A 16,085-nucleotide genomic window follows, 5' to 3' on the forward strand; every position below is an offset into this window, starting at 1 on the left:
GGGCTCCTGGTCACAGCAACGCCTGAGAGGAGACGAGGTGGAAAACAAACATTCTCAAACTGAAAAACCAAATGTCAGGTAAGACTGAAGGTTTAGTTTTAATCAATGTTATCAATTAAATTAACTTTAATCCAGACATTTGGCCCCGTGGGTACAACAGAGAACAGACCAGGTCTGGTTCTGGTTCGGCTGTCAGAGGATTCTACTTTGATTATCTTATTGATCGGATTGACCTGATCAGTTTAGGTTAATCTGATTTACCGAGAGAAGGCAACCGGTCTCTGAAATGGATCCTTGTTGTAAGTCCTGGAGAAACACAGCAACAAAAGAAACTGCCACAACAGCAGAAACAACAACAGTGTATATCAGTGTGTGTGTGTGTGTGTGTGTGTGTGTGTGTGTGTGTGTGTGTGTATATACATATATACTGTATATATATATATATAATGTGTGTATACCAGTGCTTGGCAGAAGCTGCTCTGTTGGTTCTTTGTTGACCACAGTCACACCTGTAGAAACACAAGTTACAGTCAAAAGTTACTCAAATAAAAATAGCACTTAGGCTGTGAAATTAAATTATCATCAGCTCATCATTACTCTTAACATACAGCACTTCGAGTGTGTAAACCACATTTGAATGCAGATATCACAACATAAATGTGATTAAATGTTGACAGTGATGGATTTTATCTCCATTGATATTCAAGGAGAAGTGAAACCAGCGACTACCTGAAAGGAAGGAAGTCTATAAGCTGATGATTTGGGACACAAGTCAGAAAGTCTAAATGAATAAATATGTAAATACTATTTCCCGGATTTTACATCTTCATGCCAGTTAACGAAATAGTGAAATTTAATTTTCATATCATGCTTTTCAAATGAATGGTAGTCTAAGCCACTTGTTAAGCTGATTGCTCTGAGATCTCTGTGAAGACGAATGTTCCAGACATCTGAGTGAGGAACTAAATGCCTGACCCAGGAAGTCCGAGGTCAGTGTACCCAGGAAGGCGTCGACCAGCGTGCTGACTCCTCTCATGGCTCTGAAGAAGATGTTTGGCAGCTGACTGTCTCCTCTTGATGCCTCCTCATGGGAGGAAGGAGTCGAAACAACAACGACGGGGCGACTGAGATCCACCGGGTTACTGAAAGGAGATTTACTGAAGTTAGAGATTTAAGAGCATCTCGGGATGCGATTGGCCTATATATATATATATATATATACACACATATATATATATATATATACACACATATATACACATATATATACACATATATATATATATACACAGTATATCTCTCTCTCTGGTAGAGACCTGTCAATCACAGTAAGCCCCGCCCTAAAGCATCCCCTGCTTTATGGTCTGTTTGACTCTAAATGGACCATAATGTACTAAATGAACATCATGCTGTATTGAAGAAGACTTGAAACTAGAGATTGAGACCATAAACTCATGTTTACAATGTTTACTGAGGTAATAAATCAAGAGAGAAGTAGAGTCATTTTCTCATAGACTTCTATACAACCAGAGGAGTCGCCCCCTGGTGGACAGTAGAAGGAATGCAAGTTTTAAGACACTTCAGCATTGGCTTCACTTTTCAGACCCGGAGGTTGCCACCTTGGCTTCACCTGAGCAGGTGCAGGAACCTGAACCAGGTCTGAGGGACTATGTGTTCGTCCATGTCTTCAGGGATTAGAGCAGCGTCTTCATCTGGGACTTTAAAGTGCGGGAAGGATGGACCGAAGGTCAACAGCAACAACCTGAACAGATAACACAAATATAAACAATGAACTACAGGAAGAAGAGTTGTCGTTTTATCACAGAGTTTGTTTGTTTGTGTGGTTGTGAACCTGGAGGTCAGGGCGGCTATGACTCGGCTCCATTGCTCCACCACTGCGGCCTGATGTCTGCAGCTGCTCAACATCTGTTGGCCCGTCTGCCACAGAGAGTGAGACGGAAAACACCGAGAGCAAGACAGCAACCAGACCTCAAACAGCACAGCCATCGACAGGTGAGACAGCTGCTCCGACACGTCGCCTGCAGAGACGGAGACAGGTGATCAGCTGAAACTGAACGCTCTTAAAACTGTTGAGAGGACTTCAGGAAGATCAGTTTCTTCTTCTTCCCTCAGGTCGTCACCTTGATGAACACTTAACATCAGACATACTCTGTCAATTGCCTTCTAACACCAAAATATCCACTGCTGCCACTATGGATTCTAATCTTTTTTTAATACTTTTTTTATGCACAATATGCTTTTAAATATGTACATATAAAGTGTCCATCTTTACTTGGAAATGCTAAAAACAGAAAGGTAAGATAACTGATCATATAAACCGGCTGCAGAGAGAGAGAGAGAGAGAGAGAGAGAGACAGAAACAAGTGAGAATAAAGACAGGAGACAGACAGACAGACAGGTGAAAGATAGAGACAGGTCTATGAGAGAGACACAGGTGCGTGAGAGACAGACAGGTGAGGAGACAAATGGGCGGGGGTCACAGGCTCACCTGTTGCAAGCATGGTGTCATTGACGCAGAGCAGAAAGTTCAGTAGAGTCTCCCAGGTGTCTCTGCTCATCACAGCGCTGTCTCTGGCCAAGGACTGAACTGCACACAACACCTGCTGACAGAGAGATATGTAGACCGGACTCCCCTGGTCCGACCTGAAGAGGGGGGACGAGGAAGACACAAGTTCATTTTATGAATATATATCATCAGCTATCACTGCATGCTACCCATGCATTGAGGGGATTATCACCACTATTAACTTTCAATGAGTGAATTGAATTATGGGACAACAGGTGACACATGGTGGACTAGAGAAACACTGAGTCGCCTACAAGAACCCTCTTCTCTAATATTACAGTTACAAACAAAAACAATGTGATGCATAGAACAAAGTCACATAAACTACCCACCAGAGACTGAGCCACTAGAACCCCCAAAAGACTAATACAGCCATCACAGGGCGCCATGGCAGTGGCAGCTAACCACATAAAGGGTCTCTAGTCCTAATCTCCTAAAAGACAGCTACAATCATTCAAGAATCCCTTCAATGACCACTGGGACCTCCAAAACAATGATTAGAACCACTCAATAACCATTTAAACTTCAGACAGGGACCCTTAAACCAAATGAAGGACTTCTAGGGCCTCCTCTGTGACCACTAGAACCTTCTAAGCATGGCTGGAACCTTCTAAAAGATCACTGGGACCTCTTAATGCACCACAGGAGCCTCTTGATGCACCATTGGACATCCTAAAACTCCACTGGAACCTTCTAATCTAATCATTCATCAAAGGTCACAGGGTCATTAAAAGTCATGGGTTCTGGTGTTGAGATGTCCATCAGAGGTTCAGTCCAGGTGTGACAGTCTACCTGGACAGGAACAGGCTGTACAGGCTTCGGAGGATCTTCTGGGTGTACAGGTTGGGCTGTCTGCTGATTGGAGGAGGGATGGAGTCTCTCGGGGAAACCAGGGCCATCAGCCAATCAGTGTAGACGTCTACACAGAGTTTGACGGTGTCACCGTCCAATGGGAGAGTCAAACCGTAGCACAACACCTCCATCGTCCACTTCACCTGAAAAAACAAACTTAACCAATCATTGTTAGCATCTAGCTGGCGTGATGTAATTTCAGTTCCCACATTCTCTGTGTTCAGTTTATTAGGAACACCTGGCTCCAACTAGGTCTGTACAGTCCTGTAATAAATCGTGATCGTTATGTTTGTGTAGATTCACCTGTAGGACTGTTGTGCAGGACGTAGTTTGATGTGATGTTGAACTGTGTTGTGTCAACACACTGGTTCCTTTTAAGCACGTGCATACAGGTGTGCAGACTGCAGCTGGTAGTCGAGGCCAGTGAATGATTTCTACACTCAACTACAATTGTTCATCCAACACTGAACTGATTACATATCAACACCAGTGTGTATTTAAGTTTCCATAGAGGTCATACACACACACACACACACACCTGTCTGTCTGTGCGCAGCAGACTGCGGGTGTCAGGATTTCCCAGGCCAGCTCTCAGGGGCTTCACTATGGCAACAGCAACATCTCTGCCCACAGAGGGCGGGAAACAACCGAGCACGCTCACATGACCCCGCCCACTAGACAGTGATTGGTGCATGGCCTGTCAATCACTGCTCACCTGAGAGACAGACAGGCAGAGAGACAGACGGACAGTTTAAGTAAAGTGTTTTTTATTATTATTTTTCAGTAAGGTTAAAGGGTAACTCAAGTGCTTCATTTTAATATATTTTCATACAGAACTGAGAAGTGTCCGATCACAAGTGGTCACTCGAGACCGAGAGGTCCGAACAGGGCTTCAAATGACTTTAGGATCAGCTGAGTCAGAATTGATTGGTTGCCATTTGTAAACATTTCAGCCAAAACCACCATCTCTCTAAACTTATCAACCGGTCCCCCCCACCGTTAAACCCAGTCCAGCTGAGGCACCGTTAAACCCAGTCCAGCTGAGGCACCAGCACTACTGAACTTAATGTTTTAAAAGTTCAGTGTGACTGATTTAATGTCTGAATAAAAAGTGTCTTACCTGCACAGGTGAGTCCAGGTGAATGAGCTTCAGGCGAGCTGTCTGTGTTGACATACAGGTGTGTGTTTGTTACTGAACAGTCAGGTTACTCTGAAAGTCAAAACTCTAAACTTGAACTCACCGTCTGCTGCTGCTGCCTTCTGGCTCAGGTGGAAACTTTAGTTCCAGTTTAACAGGAGGGACCTCAGTGTTAGTTTACAATAAACACTGACGAGTCAACATGAACAGTTGTCTCTGTTAATCTGTACTCAGGGCAGAGAAACTATTAAAGCAGAAAATTGAGGTTCTTGTTCCGTGTTCCTCGTTGGTCGGTGCCATGTTCTCTCTGGTCCTCTTGCTGCTGCTACAATGCTAATGTTGCCAACTGTAGAGAACTACAGAAACTACAAACATGGAGGCTGCAGGCCTGCACAGAAATTGGTGGAATTAGATGAATTAGGGGTTAGATGCGTGTGCTCTTACTCATATATCTGCAGCGCAAAGGATTGTGGGTCAGAATAGCCAGAAAAAAAACAAAAAAACGGTTTAGATACTGAAAGACGCGACCTGATATAGAACATCCTGGTACTTTCAGCATACTAAATAGTGAGAGTATTGGAACACACAGATGGGGATCAGACAACCTTTACTCAGTAATTACAGCTGCAAAAATGAGACGACTACCTGATCAATAGAAATTAATTTATCTGCAACTACGTTATTAATCGATAGTCGTTTCATTTAAAAACATGGACTTCTCTGAAATGTTATTGATCGATAAAACAATCATAATTTCCAGTTGAAATGAAGACACAAGTGACAGTTAAAGATAAAACTTTATTTTCTTCCCTCGTCATCACCATTTATAAAAAAAATAAAATCCAGCAAAAGAAGCTTCATTCAAAAAAAACATGAGTGCAGACTGCAGTGCTTGTTTCCATTGCAACGTGTCACCAATCAGTTATGAGAGGTTGAGGCTTTTTTCATTATTATTTCCTGCAACAATAATCAGGTTACCAGGGCTTTGACGATTTGTCTGGCAGTGAGAAAAAGAAACAAATCAAATCAAAGTGCGGCAGCATGAAGAGTTGAAACAGAGCAGAAGGTCAGGGGTCAGTAGGGTTGTCTCTTAATGAACCTGGTGAACATGGCGAAGGCAGCGATTGGTTTATCTGATGGAACCATGTGACCAGAACCCTGCAGGAAAACAGAGGTCAAAGGTCAGCTGCAGAATTCAAACAATTAACTTTCTTTAAAAAAAAAAAAAAAAAAAAGCTACAAGGCAACATGAACAGGAGGAAGTCATCAGCAGCATAAATAGGACATCCCTGAGGGTCAGCTGACGAAGATTAGCGTTTACCTTCACAGTGAGGAAGGCCATGTTGTCAAACTCTTTGACGAAGCCGCCGATCTGCTGACCGTCCTCGTCGTTGTAGAGCCATGGACGTCTCAGGACCTCCACCTGCAAGACACACCTCAGGGTTAATACACCTGGAATTACTGAGTCGATCCAGGCCGTTTTAAAATGGATCATATCTGCTAAAATACTCCATGACGGATCACAGCTACCTGCTGGTTCAGAGACTCGACGAACCACTCGTCCCCCATGAAGTTACAGGCCATGTCCACGTCCCCATTATACACCAGGACCCGGTACTTCTGTACAAGATAAGATAGACTTTATTGTCCTGAAGGAAATTTGTCTTGGAAACACTGTCTGCTGTTAAAAAAATAAATAAAAATACAACACACACACACACACACATATTTCACACTGTCCATCGTACAACACACCTGTAGTGTATAGTTACACAACACCTTCAACAAGGACACGACTCGCACACACTTGGATAAACAAAACCACGCCCACATCAGCCAATCACCAGCAGAACTCACATTCAGTCAGGAGTCATTGTTCATAATATACAATTGTTTTGACCATTTGGTTTTACACCAAAATAATTACTCTCACCATTAAACTACCGTCAGTGAAACACTTCCTGTAGATTTTTCACATTAAAAGCATTTCAGCACAAAAAGGTCATAACCCCTCCTGTTCCTGCTAAGATTTTAATTTTGTAGGCTTGTAATGTTTTGTGTTTACAGTAAATGATATCTTTATTGTATCTAGTGGAGTGAGTACTTTATAGGAGCAAGTTGTTAAAAAGATAATAATTTGGGTTAAACCGCTTTTCTCTGTTTGTCCAATTCTGCCGACATCGTGTAAATGCAGAAAAATGCCGTCATGTCGGTCACATGATACCTGATCGCAAACACTTTGCAGGTGAGAAGCACTTTGTCTCAAACAGGCTTCTCCTGTACACTGACCGAGTGATCAACTTAACAGGCTTGATGTTATTTAATGAGGTCTTGCGTACTGGAGAACTCGCTGTGTTCTATGTGACTTTAAGATAAGAGGAGATTGTGTTGTGTTCACTGACCAGAGCGCTGAGCAGCTTCAGGTACTGTTTCCTCACGTCCAGGTAGACACGACCGTAATTCAGATTCACCTCAGAGCTGCAAACAAAAAGGCAGAGATAAGTTTACAACTTTGTTAAACAACTGAATGACAAACAAATACAATATTAAAAACAGATCACAAAACTTCATAATGTCATAGAGAGCTACGTTACTGGAGTTAACAAGGTGTGTAGTGGGACAGGTGTGTGGTGTTCAGGTGTGTTACCTGCAGATGACCCAGTCCAGGGCTTTGGGGCTGATGTGCAGAGCAGCTTTGACGTACTTGTTGTTCAGGTAGAGTGTGGAGGGGGTGGAGTTAGTGCAGGGGGGGTCCAGACGGACGGACAGGTGTAGAGACGCCAGACCTCGCAACTTCTGCTCACACAGTAAGAGGAGAACCTGGTTTCTATCCAACCGTCAGGTGAAGAAACTTTAACGTTAAGACATCAGCTGACTTCATACACACCTGGTTCCACAGCTGCGTCCACTGATGGTTGATGAACGAGTTCCCCAGATCTCTGATCACCAGCTCACCTCGTTCAATACTGACGATCAATAACAGGAAGTCAACCTCTGTCACCTGTGAGCTCTGTGGTCAGACTACACCTGCTGCAGGCGAGCTTCTAGCAGCAGCAGCTACAGAATCCATGTTTAAGATGTGGTGTAAATTTAAACAGTATCACGTGTTCCCCCTGATGAGTCAGAGGTTAAAGGTCAAAGCTTACCCGAATCTCTGATGGACTCCACCTGGACAAGGAGAGTACAGGTTGTAAATGTTCAGTCCCGAAGCGTAGACGATGTCCTGAACCTCAGCGAGCTGCAGAAGAAACAAAACACCTGAAACAAACTGGTTTAACCTGATTTGGTTCTCATAAACCAGGATCGGGACCGGGTCACGAAACCTATAAACCAGGCTCGGGACCAGGGTCCGAAACTTATAAACCAGCTTCACACCGGGTCCCAAAACCTATAAACCAGCTTCACACCGGCTGCCACCTGGTTTTATCAGATATACTGGTTCAGACCTAGTTTTGACCAGACTTACGCTGGCGGAGCAGTTCTCCTTCGGGTTGTTGTAGAAGTTGCACTTCCCGTCGCTGCAGCAGAAGGTCTGCAGCTCCGTCCACAGTCGACTTCCCAGCAGGCCGTGGTAGTAGGCGAAGTACACCAGAGAGTTATCGTTCATCTCGTAACTTGACATCCCATTTCCCACGGCAACGCCCTGCAGGTGAGACAACAGCTAGCATGACATGGTTGCTAATGTTAGCATCCCACAAAAACATCAGTGATCGGACACTTTACAATACAGAGGCCCCGCAATAATGCAGCGTCGCTAGGTTAAGGCTGGCGCCCACTATCACTCACCTTGTACTACAGTATCTGTGTGTAGTACTACAGTATTTGTGTAGTACTGCAGTATTTGTGTGTACCTGCAGGTTTAGACTGGCGTCCTCCATCACCCTCTCGGCGAGCGTCGGGATGTAGATTCCTCCGTAACTCTCACCGGTGAGGAAAAGTTCGTTCTTGCTATACTCTGGAAACAGACGGAAGAACTCCTTCAGAGCCAAGTAGTTGTTCATCGATACCTGAGGAGGAAAAAAACAACAACACCTTAACACACCCAACAGTGAACACCTGTGAGCCAATCGGGAGCCGGGGTTTCAGGCGTGTCACTGACCTCCGTGTCGTTGGTGACGTAGTTCTTATCGTCAGCGTACGAGAAGCCGACCCCTGCTGGAGACTCCAGGTACAACACGTTGGCAATCTGTACGGAACCAGTGAACCAATCAGCTTCCATGGATTACAACAATTAGCCAATGAGCTGTCAGGCAGTTTTGGTCACATGGTTAATCTGGATGCTATTGTCACATGACGGCATGCAGGTAACCGATTAACTGACCTTGTTCCAGGAGTACTGGTTGTACTGTAGTGTTGCTCCGTCATCCTGGACCTGAAACAACAAGAGGTCAGAGTTCAGCAGGTGACCCTGTGACATCACAGGTGGGCGAAGTCAAGAGGTTACCCACCAGGAAGGGTCCATGTTCTGTCAGCAGTCCGTCCAGAGAGCTGCAGCCGGGGCCGCCATTCAACCACAACACCATCGGGTCAGAGGGCGGCTTATTCTGGGACTCCACGAACCTGAAGACAACAACAACAACAACACAGGTGGACGTTACCACCAACACTCAGGTGAGCTCAAGTGGACGTGTCAGACACCAAGGTGGAGGTACAGGTCTTCAGATGCTCCAGTGTTCTATCAATGTTGCCATGTTTTTTCTAAAATCAAGTGACCATATTTGGAATGAGGAGGAGTGACGTAGAGACGCCGTATACGTCTCTGGTAGAGACCTGTCAATCACAGTAAGCCCCGCCCTAAAGCATCCCCTGCTTTATGGTCTGTGTGACTCTAAATGGACCATAATGTACTAAATGAACATCATGCTGTATTGAAGACTTGAAACTAGAGATTGAGACCATAAACTCATGTTTACAATGTTTACTGAGGTAATAAATCAAGAGAGAAGTAGAGTCATTTTCTCATAGACTTCTATACAACCAGAGGAGTCGCCCCCTGGTGGACACTAGAGAGAATGCAAGTTTTAGGACACTTCTGCATCGGCTTCACTCGGCAGAACCGGAGGTTGGCGCCTGATTCAAAGAGTCGAGACCAAGACCAGACCACTACAAGTCCCGCACTGCATGACACACTTAACGATATTGGCGTTAACAAATCGGATAACGACATCAACGCAGTTGTGGTCTTGAAATAAAATCCAGAGTTTTTTGTCTGAGTCACGAGACCGATCTCGAGTACTACATCACTGGTTCATAGACATCACACCTGAGTTCGTTACAGCTCTGGTTTTTTAGGATTCAGGTTAAGGGACAAAAATCAACAAGTATCGGGAATAAATTAACTAATGCTGCAGGTGTGCCAGGTGTGTTTCTGGGTACCGACCAGTAGTGCAGGTGTTTCCCATCGGCCACACTCAGGTATCCAGAATACTGTTTGAAGCTCGGCTGTTTCTGCAGACCGGGCAGGTATTTCACCTCGTCTGCAGCCGGAGCAGCATCATCACCACCCAGCAGAGAGAACAGGAAGCAACACAACACCACCACCTGCATCTGAAAAAAAATAAATAAATAAATTTTAAAAAAAGACAGGAAATTACATCAACATCACTGACATTAATTGACAGCACTGACAATAAACGTGTTAATACAGTTTCATCTCTCGTATTAACTACTCGGCTGCAGCATCTAACCGGCTTCCAATTAAGAGTTTAAAGATGACGTTACAAACACTGAAACTTTATTAAACATCCATCTGTGACGACAGCGTCTTCAAGTTCTAATAAACACCCAACAGACGACTACTGACAACATTACATTCGTTGAAATAACTGGCCAACTGGCAATCGTGAGAAGTTCTGAAATTAAATAAATTAAAACGAAATAAGCAAAAAGTATCAACCCCCTTTAATAATTCATTGTTGGTTGATTGTGCCACATTAATTTATATATTTCATGAATTATTTCAGGGTACCATGTATTTGTTTAAAGTTTAAATAAACAATGAGTGATTATTAAAGATTTGTGTACTTTTAGCTTTTTAATGTGTTTAATGTGATCTGAATGCACCATGTGTCTCATGTCAGTACAGCAGACTATAAGTATCGATCCACCTGTTAAAACTGTTTTTTTAAATGACGTTTGTTGGACAACCAATGGCAGCACGAGAGCGGGTGCACGACTAGTTTCCTCTACGTCATAAGGCAGCTAGAGGACACTAGTACGCGAGGTTACGAAACCAGATCTCAAACATATAATATAATAATAAAACAGTAACGCTTGTGGTCGAGTTTCTATGAGCCGAACGCATCGCATGAAGTTACTGATTCACAATATGAATCTGTCTGGATGCATCAAGTGATCCTGTTTACTCAAGAAATACACATTTAATTTGCGTTGTTTTTTTAAATGAAGTACTGCATGCAATGGATAAGCGTGCAGAAATGGATGCGCTTTGTTCAGCCAGTTGGAGTCAGAGTGAGAAAATGTATATTAAAATACTGTTGTACTCTTAAAATAAGTTGGGCTAACAACATCTCTGCAGCCATGCAGACAGAAGCGGGAGAAACACACCAGAGGGCGCAACAAAACAGGTGAGGGAACGAGACAAAACACGTGATGCTAACAGGAAGTAACGTTTGTGGCTGATTTTGTAAATTACGCGGAATTTACGACAAAACGTTTGTCATTCAGAATTTGTTTTCCACGTTTTTACCTGAAGTTCCTAATGCAGAAACATAAAATGTACAGATTACTGAATGAAGTTTGGCAGAAAACAACGAGTTTCATTGTCAGACGGGACTGTCTCTCACACAAGTACAGTCAGTTTCATTTGTTTAGATCATAGACTAATAATTATACATATATAATGTATAGATGTATAAATAAATAATTATAAATAATTCCTGAGTTTAGATTCAAGGATTATATAAACTAACCCGGAAACAAGCTGGATCGGACTAAACGCCAACAAACACAACAAAATTTAGTGAAAACAAAGCTGTGATTAGAAAACACACTCACCTCGTCCGTCCGTCCGTCCGTCCGCCTGATTTCTCGTTCAGGTGCGGAGATGATGTGACAGCAGCTGCCGATAATGAAGAATTAAAGCAGGTCACATGACAGCAGCCAGTCACATGACTCCCCTCCACCCACGTGACTGTTGAACTGACCGGCTGACGCGGACGTTGTTGTTTTTTCAATATATGTTGTTGTAGTCTGTAGACAAATTATATCGGTGCTTGCAATGTATTCATTGTTATTATTGCACACGGATGTTGGTCTTTTCAAAATAAAAGTCTGCAAGTTTTATTCTAGACTCATTGATCACGTTGCATCATATTACATGTTCTTAATGCATCAGAGTCTATCTGAGAATGACTTCATGGTTCTGATCCGGAAAACAGTGACTCAGCAGATTCTTACATTTGTATTTATGAGGATTTCTATGACATCACCAAGCTTTGAATAATTTTAAAAATCCACATTTATATTAAATAAAATGTACCCTCTTTGCCCTGGTCTCTAAAGGACTCGGTCAGACCAGCAGGTGGATCAGGTTAAAGTTTACTTCCTGTTGAACCTTAATTTCCTAATCTCCCTCTTCATTGCTAATTCATTTTGATGTGAATAAATGCATTTTGTGAAAGTGAAAGTTTAGAACATGTCATTTCTTCGTGACTCACAGTTTAAGTAACTGAAGACATTGTCCTCAATATTGGGGAAGTTAAAATATAAATGCAGTTCAGACTAAAACTCTGAAGTCCCTGAAACTTGTAAAAGAGAAGAAATCTCTAAAGTTGTTTGTTACTTTATTGCATCAAATTAATTTAAGAAAGCAATTTTATATATTTATTTTCTTACTTCTCTGTACTTGATCTCACTCAACTTGAGGCAAAGTGCATTTATAATTTGAGGTCTTGATTGTTTAAATAAATATTCTGAGAATGTTGGTCTAGACCGGCTCACTATTAAAAGTGTCTCATTAACTTATGTTATAATTTGACACTGTATAAATTGAATCTTTAAACTATTCGGTATAATATAAAATATTAATGATGTAATCTGCGCTGTGATTGGCTGTTACTCCAGACTTTTATTGAACTGGTTACCATAGAAAATGAACAGACAGCCTCGCTGAAATCAAACCACCCTGAAGAAACTTTATTTAAAAAAAAAAAAACACAAAACGGATAAAAAAAAAAAAAAAAAAAAAAGATCTATACAACAAGTGAGTGTGAGAAGGCGGGGCTTCCTCAGGGCCGGGGGGGCGGTCTCATGCCGGGAGGAGGCGGTCCTAAAGAAAGAAAAAAAACAAAAACATAAGAGGTCACATGGTGTGTTCACATAGAATTGATTGATTGATTGATTAATGAGGCTGTGATCCGATTTGATTAATGAGGCTGTGATCCGATTTGATTAATGAGGCTGTGATCCGATTTGATTAATGAGGCTGTGATCCGATTTGATAGGCTTACCTCTCATGCCAGGGGGCGGCGGCCTCATGCCCGGGGGAGGCATCCCCATCGGAGCACCTCGACCAGGAGGCATCCCCATTGGAGGACCCATCGGTGGCCGCATGCCAGGGGGTGGGCCCATCATACCTGTAGGGAGGGGAGAAGGGGGGTCAGGTCACAACCAATCAGTACACAGGAGTCAGGTTCATGACATCACATGCCCACTCACCAGGAGGCGGGGCCCCTCTGCCCATCGGGGGCGGGGCTCCTCGTCCAGGTGGGTATTGTGTGGGAGCACCTGCGATACTCGCTCCTGCTGCTGCCGCCGCAACCGTCCCTCTGCCCTGTGGCGTCATCACCTGGAAACACAGGAAGTTGTCATCACCTGAGCACACACAGCTGAATGTAGAGCAGTCGTCGTCGTTGTATTTACCTGCTGTGAAGGACCGCCCACCCCTCTGACGGGCCCGGCGAGTCCAGCCGGAGCCTGAGGCATCGGAGCTCCTGCTGGGACACCACGACCTGCTGCACGACCCACACCGGGACCACCAGCCACGCCCGCCAACGGGACACGAGCTATGCCGGTCTGGAGAGGGGAGAGAGACAGAGAGAAAGAGAGAGACACACAGAGACAGGGGTTTAACAAACAGCAGTTCCGTAAATATGAAATAAAGTTTAAAGTTGACAAATATTAAAAAAAAATAAAAATCTGTGATTTAAACATGATTTAAAACTCAAACAATGAATTTTTTTTAAGACAGTAATTCTGATGACATCACCACAAGTCTGTCTCCTATTGGCAACAGAGTTCCACTTACATCTTTAGGAGGCGGGCCCTCAACCGTCATAGAGACGAGGTTCTCCCCTCTCAGCAGAACCAGACCCAGAACCCTCTTCTCTTCTCGCTCCGGCTGCTTGGAGTTCTTTGGCCTGCAGGACGACAACAAAACAACTCATTCATTACGGTCCACAGACAGGCCTTATTACCCAGCATGCCTTACAGTTACTTCCAACTACCCTTAAGAACAGTATAGCAGAAGACCCCGGGGCCCCAACTACGGACCTCCAGGCACCTCTACCCGTTCATTTTACAGTTTTCTCTGCTCTACCACACCAGTACCAGCGGACCCAACAGTAACGGCCGCTGAGTTGCATCGTGTGTGTTCAATAACAAGCCGACCCTGTTGGACCCAGAGTCTTGGACCTACTTGATCTTCCTGAACTCGTCGCAGTCGCACAGAATCAGGTTCATGTGCTTGTCGAAGGCCTTGAAGGTGCCGATGAAGATCCGGCCGTCCTGCAGGATGCACCTCATCCTGAAGTCAATGTGCTGCAGCATCTTGCTGCTCTTACCCACCGTCTGAGGAACCAATCAGAGACAGGCGTTAATATGATGTCATAATCAACACCACAGACTATTCCTACAGCATCACGATGTCACGGCTGGTTTGTGTATTTAAGATCATCTCTGCGTTTGTTAGAGTGACTTCAGGATGTAACAGCAGCTCAGACCCAAAAACCAAAATATCTATAATGGTGATTTATTCTTGGATACCGATTTAAAGTTAATTTTACTTATTTGGGTCAATAAAAAAAAAGGACAGAAAGACAGTTGAATCAAACTATAACAGAGCTTATGTTCTTTATTCTTGTGTATAAAATGGATTATACAGCAGGAGTTACGTCGAGCGTTTTGATGTGTAGCTATTGGTGTTAAACGTGGCTTCAATCTGCATCAAGCATTTACTCCATTGATTCTACGTTGAAGCATGCACGAAAAACAAGAGTTTACAAGTACACAAACCTTCATTTTGTTAGTCAAGTATTTCTTGTGCTACAAATAAACATACTTTGGTGAAGACAACAGGCTTCACTAGCCTATTTATTAAAGGAATATATCGTAACACATACGTGTAGATAAACTAACACTTAATAGTTTACATTAATGTCGACACGTGCGGATAATCATTAAACTAGCTTTAAAACAAGTGAACAGTTAGCTCGTAGCTTCGTTAGCCTATTGTAGAACGTTAGTGCACGTTGGTCTCCTCGGTATGAACAAACATTAACCGGTAAATGTAACGACAATGTTAATGTGGTGCTTAAAAACAACCGTAGATACTTTTAAGTCATGAGAACAACGTAATCACAACGCCGAGGAGCTAACTTTAGAAGCTAACTGCTAACAAACACTCCGGCCTAACCGGGTAAATTAACGGCTGTTAACTTAATAACGTTACACAGAAACCTGTTAACGGAACAAACCGGTTAACAGTAAATTAAAGTTATTACTGATGTGGTTTCTAATAAACTGAACAACTTCCTGACTCCGCGGGCTGCTGCAGCTCTGTACCGACGCTCAACCGACGTCCATTCAAACTCCCGCTATTATTAAAATAAAACCGTAAAATCGGGTATACATTTAAAGACCCAAGAGGCCGGCAGCCCGCGGACAGTCTGCCCGGTAAACACTCACCATGTTTGCGGTTCTGATGGCCCCGATTCACGCCGGATTCACCGAACAAACCCAAAAAAATTTGACCCGCGGAGAAACCGCCAGGCTCGTCTTTATCAGAGATTCACAGGAAGTGACGACCGGCCAGCAGAACTGTTCCTACCCGAACAAAGGACACACACACAGTTCCCACCCGACCTGCAACAACAGCCCGAAGCTACGGTTCCGCAAAGTTTTCATTTTAATTTATACTCGTATTATTTAATATATATATATATATATATATACATATATATTTTGAATATATTTATATATATATACATACAAAAATATATACAGTGTATTTATAAAAGTATGTCAACTGTATTCCAGAACAATAACTGTTTTTGTGACTTTTCCATGTCAGAAAAAGGAAAACAACATCAACAATAGTAGTTACCACAATATAATTAATATTTATAAAAAATAAATACAACAAACAGGGCTTGTTACAGTAAGAAAGTGCATATAATACCGTTTCCTTTGTTTTTATTAATTTATAACTTCAACTCACAAGCAATAGAAATCGTCTCAGCTTTAGATAAATTGAGATAAACATGAAGC

General features: G+C 43.1%; 3 protein-coding genes across 3 annotated transcripts in view; all 3 read right to left on the bottom strand.

Annotated features, from left to right (window-relative positions):
* Positions 1–4,612, bottom strand: part of ralgapb (Ral GTPase activating protein non-catalytic subunit beta) — a 13,703-nt gene extending 9,091 nt beyond the window's left edge. The window contains exons 1-10 of the mRNA XM_031850115.1: positions 4,560–4,612; positions 3,978–4,154; positions 3,380–3,582; positions 2,510–2,664; positions 1,853–2,039; positions 1,631–1,762; positions 1,000–1,142; positions 459–509; positions 262–306; positions 5–22 (exon numbers count right to left, since the gene is read on the bottom strand). Of these exons, the coding sequence (XP_031705975.1) occupies positions 5–22; positions 262–306; positions 459–509; positions 1,000–1,142; positions 1,631–1,762; positions 1,853–2,039; positions 2,510–2,664; positions 3,380–3,582; positions 3,978–4,133 (1,090 nt within the window). The 5' untranslated portion in view covers positions 4,134–4,154; positions 4,560–4,612. The remainder of the gene's footprint in view (positions 1–4; positions 23–261; positions 307–458; positions 510–999; positions 1,143–1,630; positions 1,763–1,852; positions 2,040–2,509; positions 2,665–3,379; positions 3,583–3,977; positions 4,155–4,559) is intronic.
* A 742-nt stretch (positions 4,613–5,354) lies between these two features.
* On the bottom strand, positions 5,355–11,700 carry ctsa (cathepsin A). Its single transcript, XM_031853573.1, has 14 exons — positions 11,595–11,700; positions 9,958–10,124; positions 9,026–9,137; positions 8,899–8,949; positions 8,677–8,763; positions 8,429–8,584; positions 8,044–8,220; positions 7,724–7,815; positions 7,465–7,543; positions 7,225–7,373; positions 6,980–7,055; positions 6,108–6,197; positions 5,899–6,000; positions 5,355–5,735 (listed from the first exon to the last, which is right to left on the bottom strand). The coding sequence occupies exons 2-14, from the start codon at positions 10,122–10,124 to the stop codon at positions 5,652–5,654; spliced, it is 1,422 nt and encodes a 473-aa protein (XP_031709433.1). The 5' UTR covers positions 11,595–11,700; the 3' UTR covers positions 5,355–5,651.
* Positions 11,701–12,646: 946 nt separating this feature from the next.
* On the bottom strand, positions 12,647–15,659 carry snrpb (small nuclear ribonucleoprotein polypeptides B and B1). Its single transcript, XM_031853587.1, has 7 exons — positions 15,504–15,659; positions 14,236–14,387; positions 13,846–13,957; positions 13,461–13,613; positions 13,257–13,386; positions 13,049–13,174; positions 12,647–12,867 (listed from the first exon to the last, which is right to left on the bottom strand). Exons 1-7 carry the CDS (start codon positions 15,504–15,506, stop codon positions 12,827–12,829), a joined length of 717 nt encoding a protein of 238 aa, XP_031709447.1. The 5' UTR covers positions 15,507–15,659; the 3' UTR covers positions 12,647–12,826.
* Between the last annotated feature and the right edge of the window lie 426 nt (positions 15,660–16,085).

This window comes from Anarrhichthys ocellatus, unplaced genomic scaffold, assembly GCF_004355925.1.
Source record: "Anarrhichthys ocellatus isolate YVR2014 unplaced genomic scaffold, GSC_Weel_1.0 scaffold1, whole genome shotgun sequence".
NCBI lineage: Eukaryota > Metazoa > Chordata > Actinopteri > Perciformes > Anarhichadidae > Anarrhichthys > Anarrhichthys ocellatus.

Bases quoted from the DNA above. Each gene is read 5' to 3' on its own strand.
- snrpb (XM_031853587.1), bottom strand. The intron at 13,614-13,845 runs GTAAGTGGAACT...TCCCCTCTCCAG, and splicing joins AGGGCCCGCCTCCTAAAGAT to ACCGGCATAGCTCGTGTCCC. The intron at 13,175-13,256 runs GTGAGTGGGCAT...CCCTCCCTACAG, and splicing joins CAGAGGGGCCCCGCCTCCTG to GTATGATGGGCCCACCCCCT.
- ctsa (XM_031853573.1), bottom strand. From the start codon at position 10,124: ATGCAGGTGGTGGTGTTGTGTTGCTTCCTGTTCTCTCTGCTGGGTGGT. The intron at 8,764-8,898 runs GTCAGTTAATCG...GGTTCCGTACAG, and splicing joins ACCAGTACTCCTGGAACAAG to ATTGCCAACGTGTTGTACCT. The intron at 6,001-6,107 runs GTAGCTGTGATC...TGTGTCTTGCAG, and splicing joins TCGAGTCTCTGAACCAGCAG to GTGGAGGTCCTGAGACGTCC.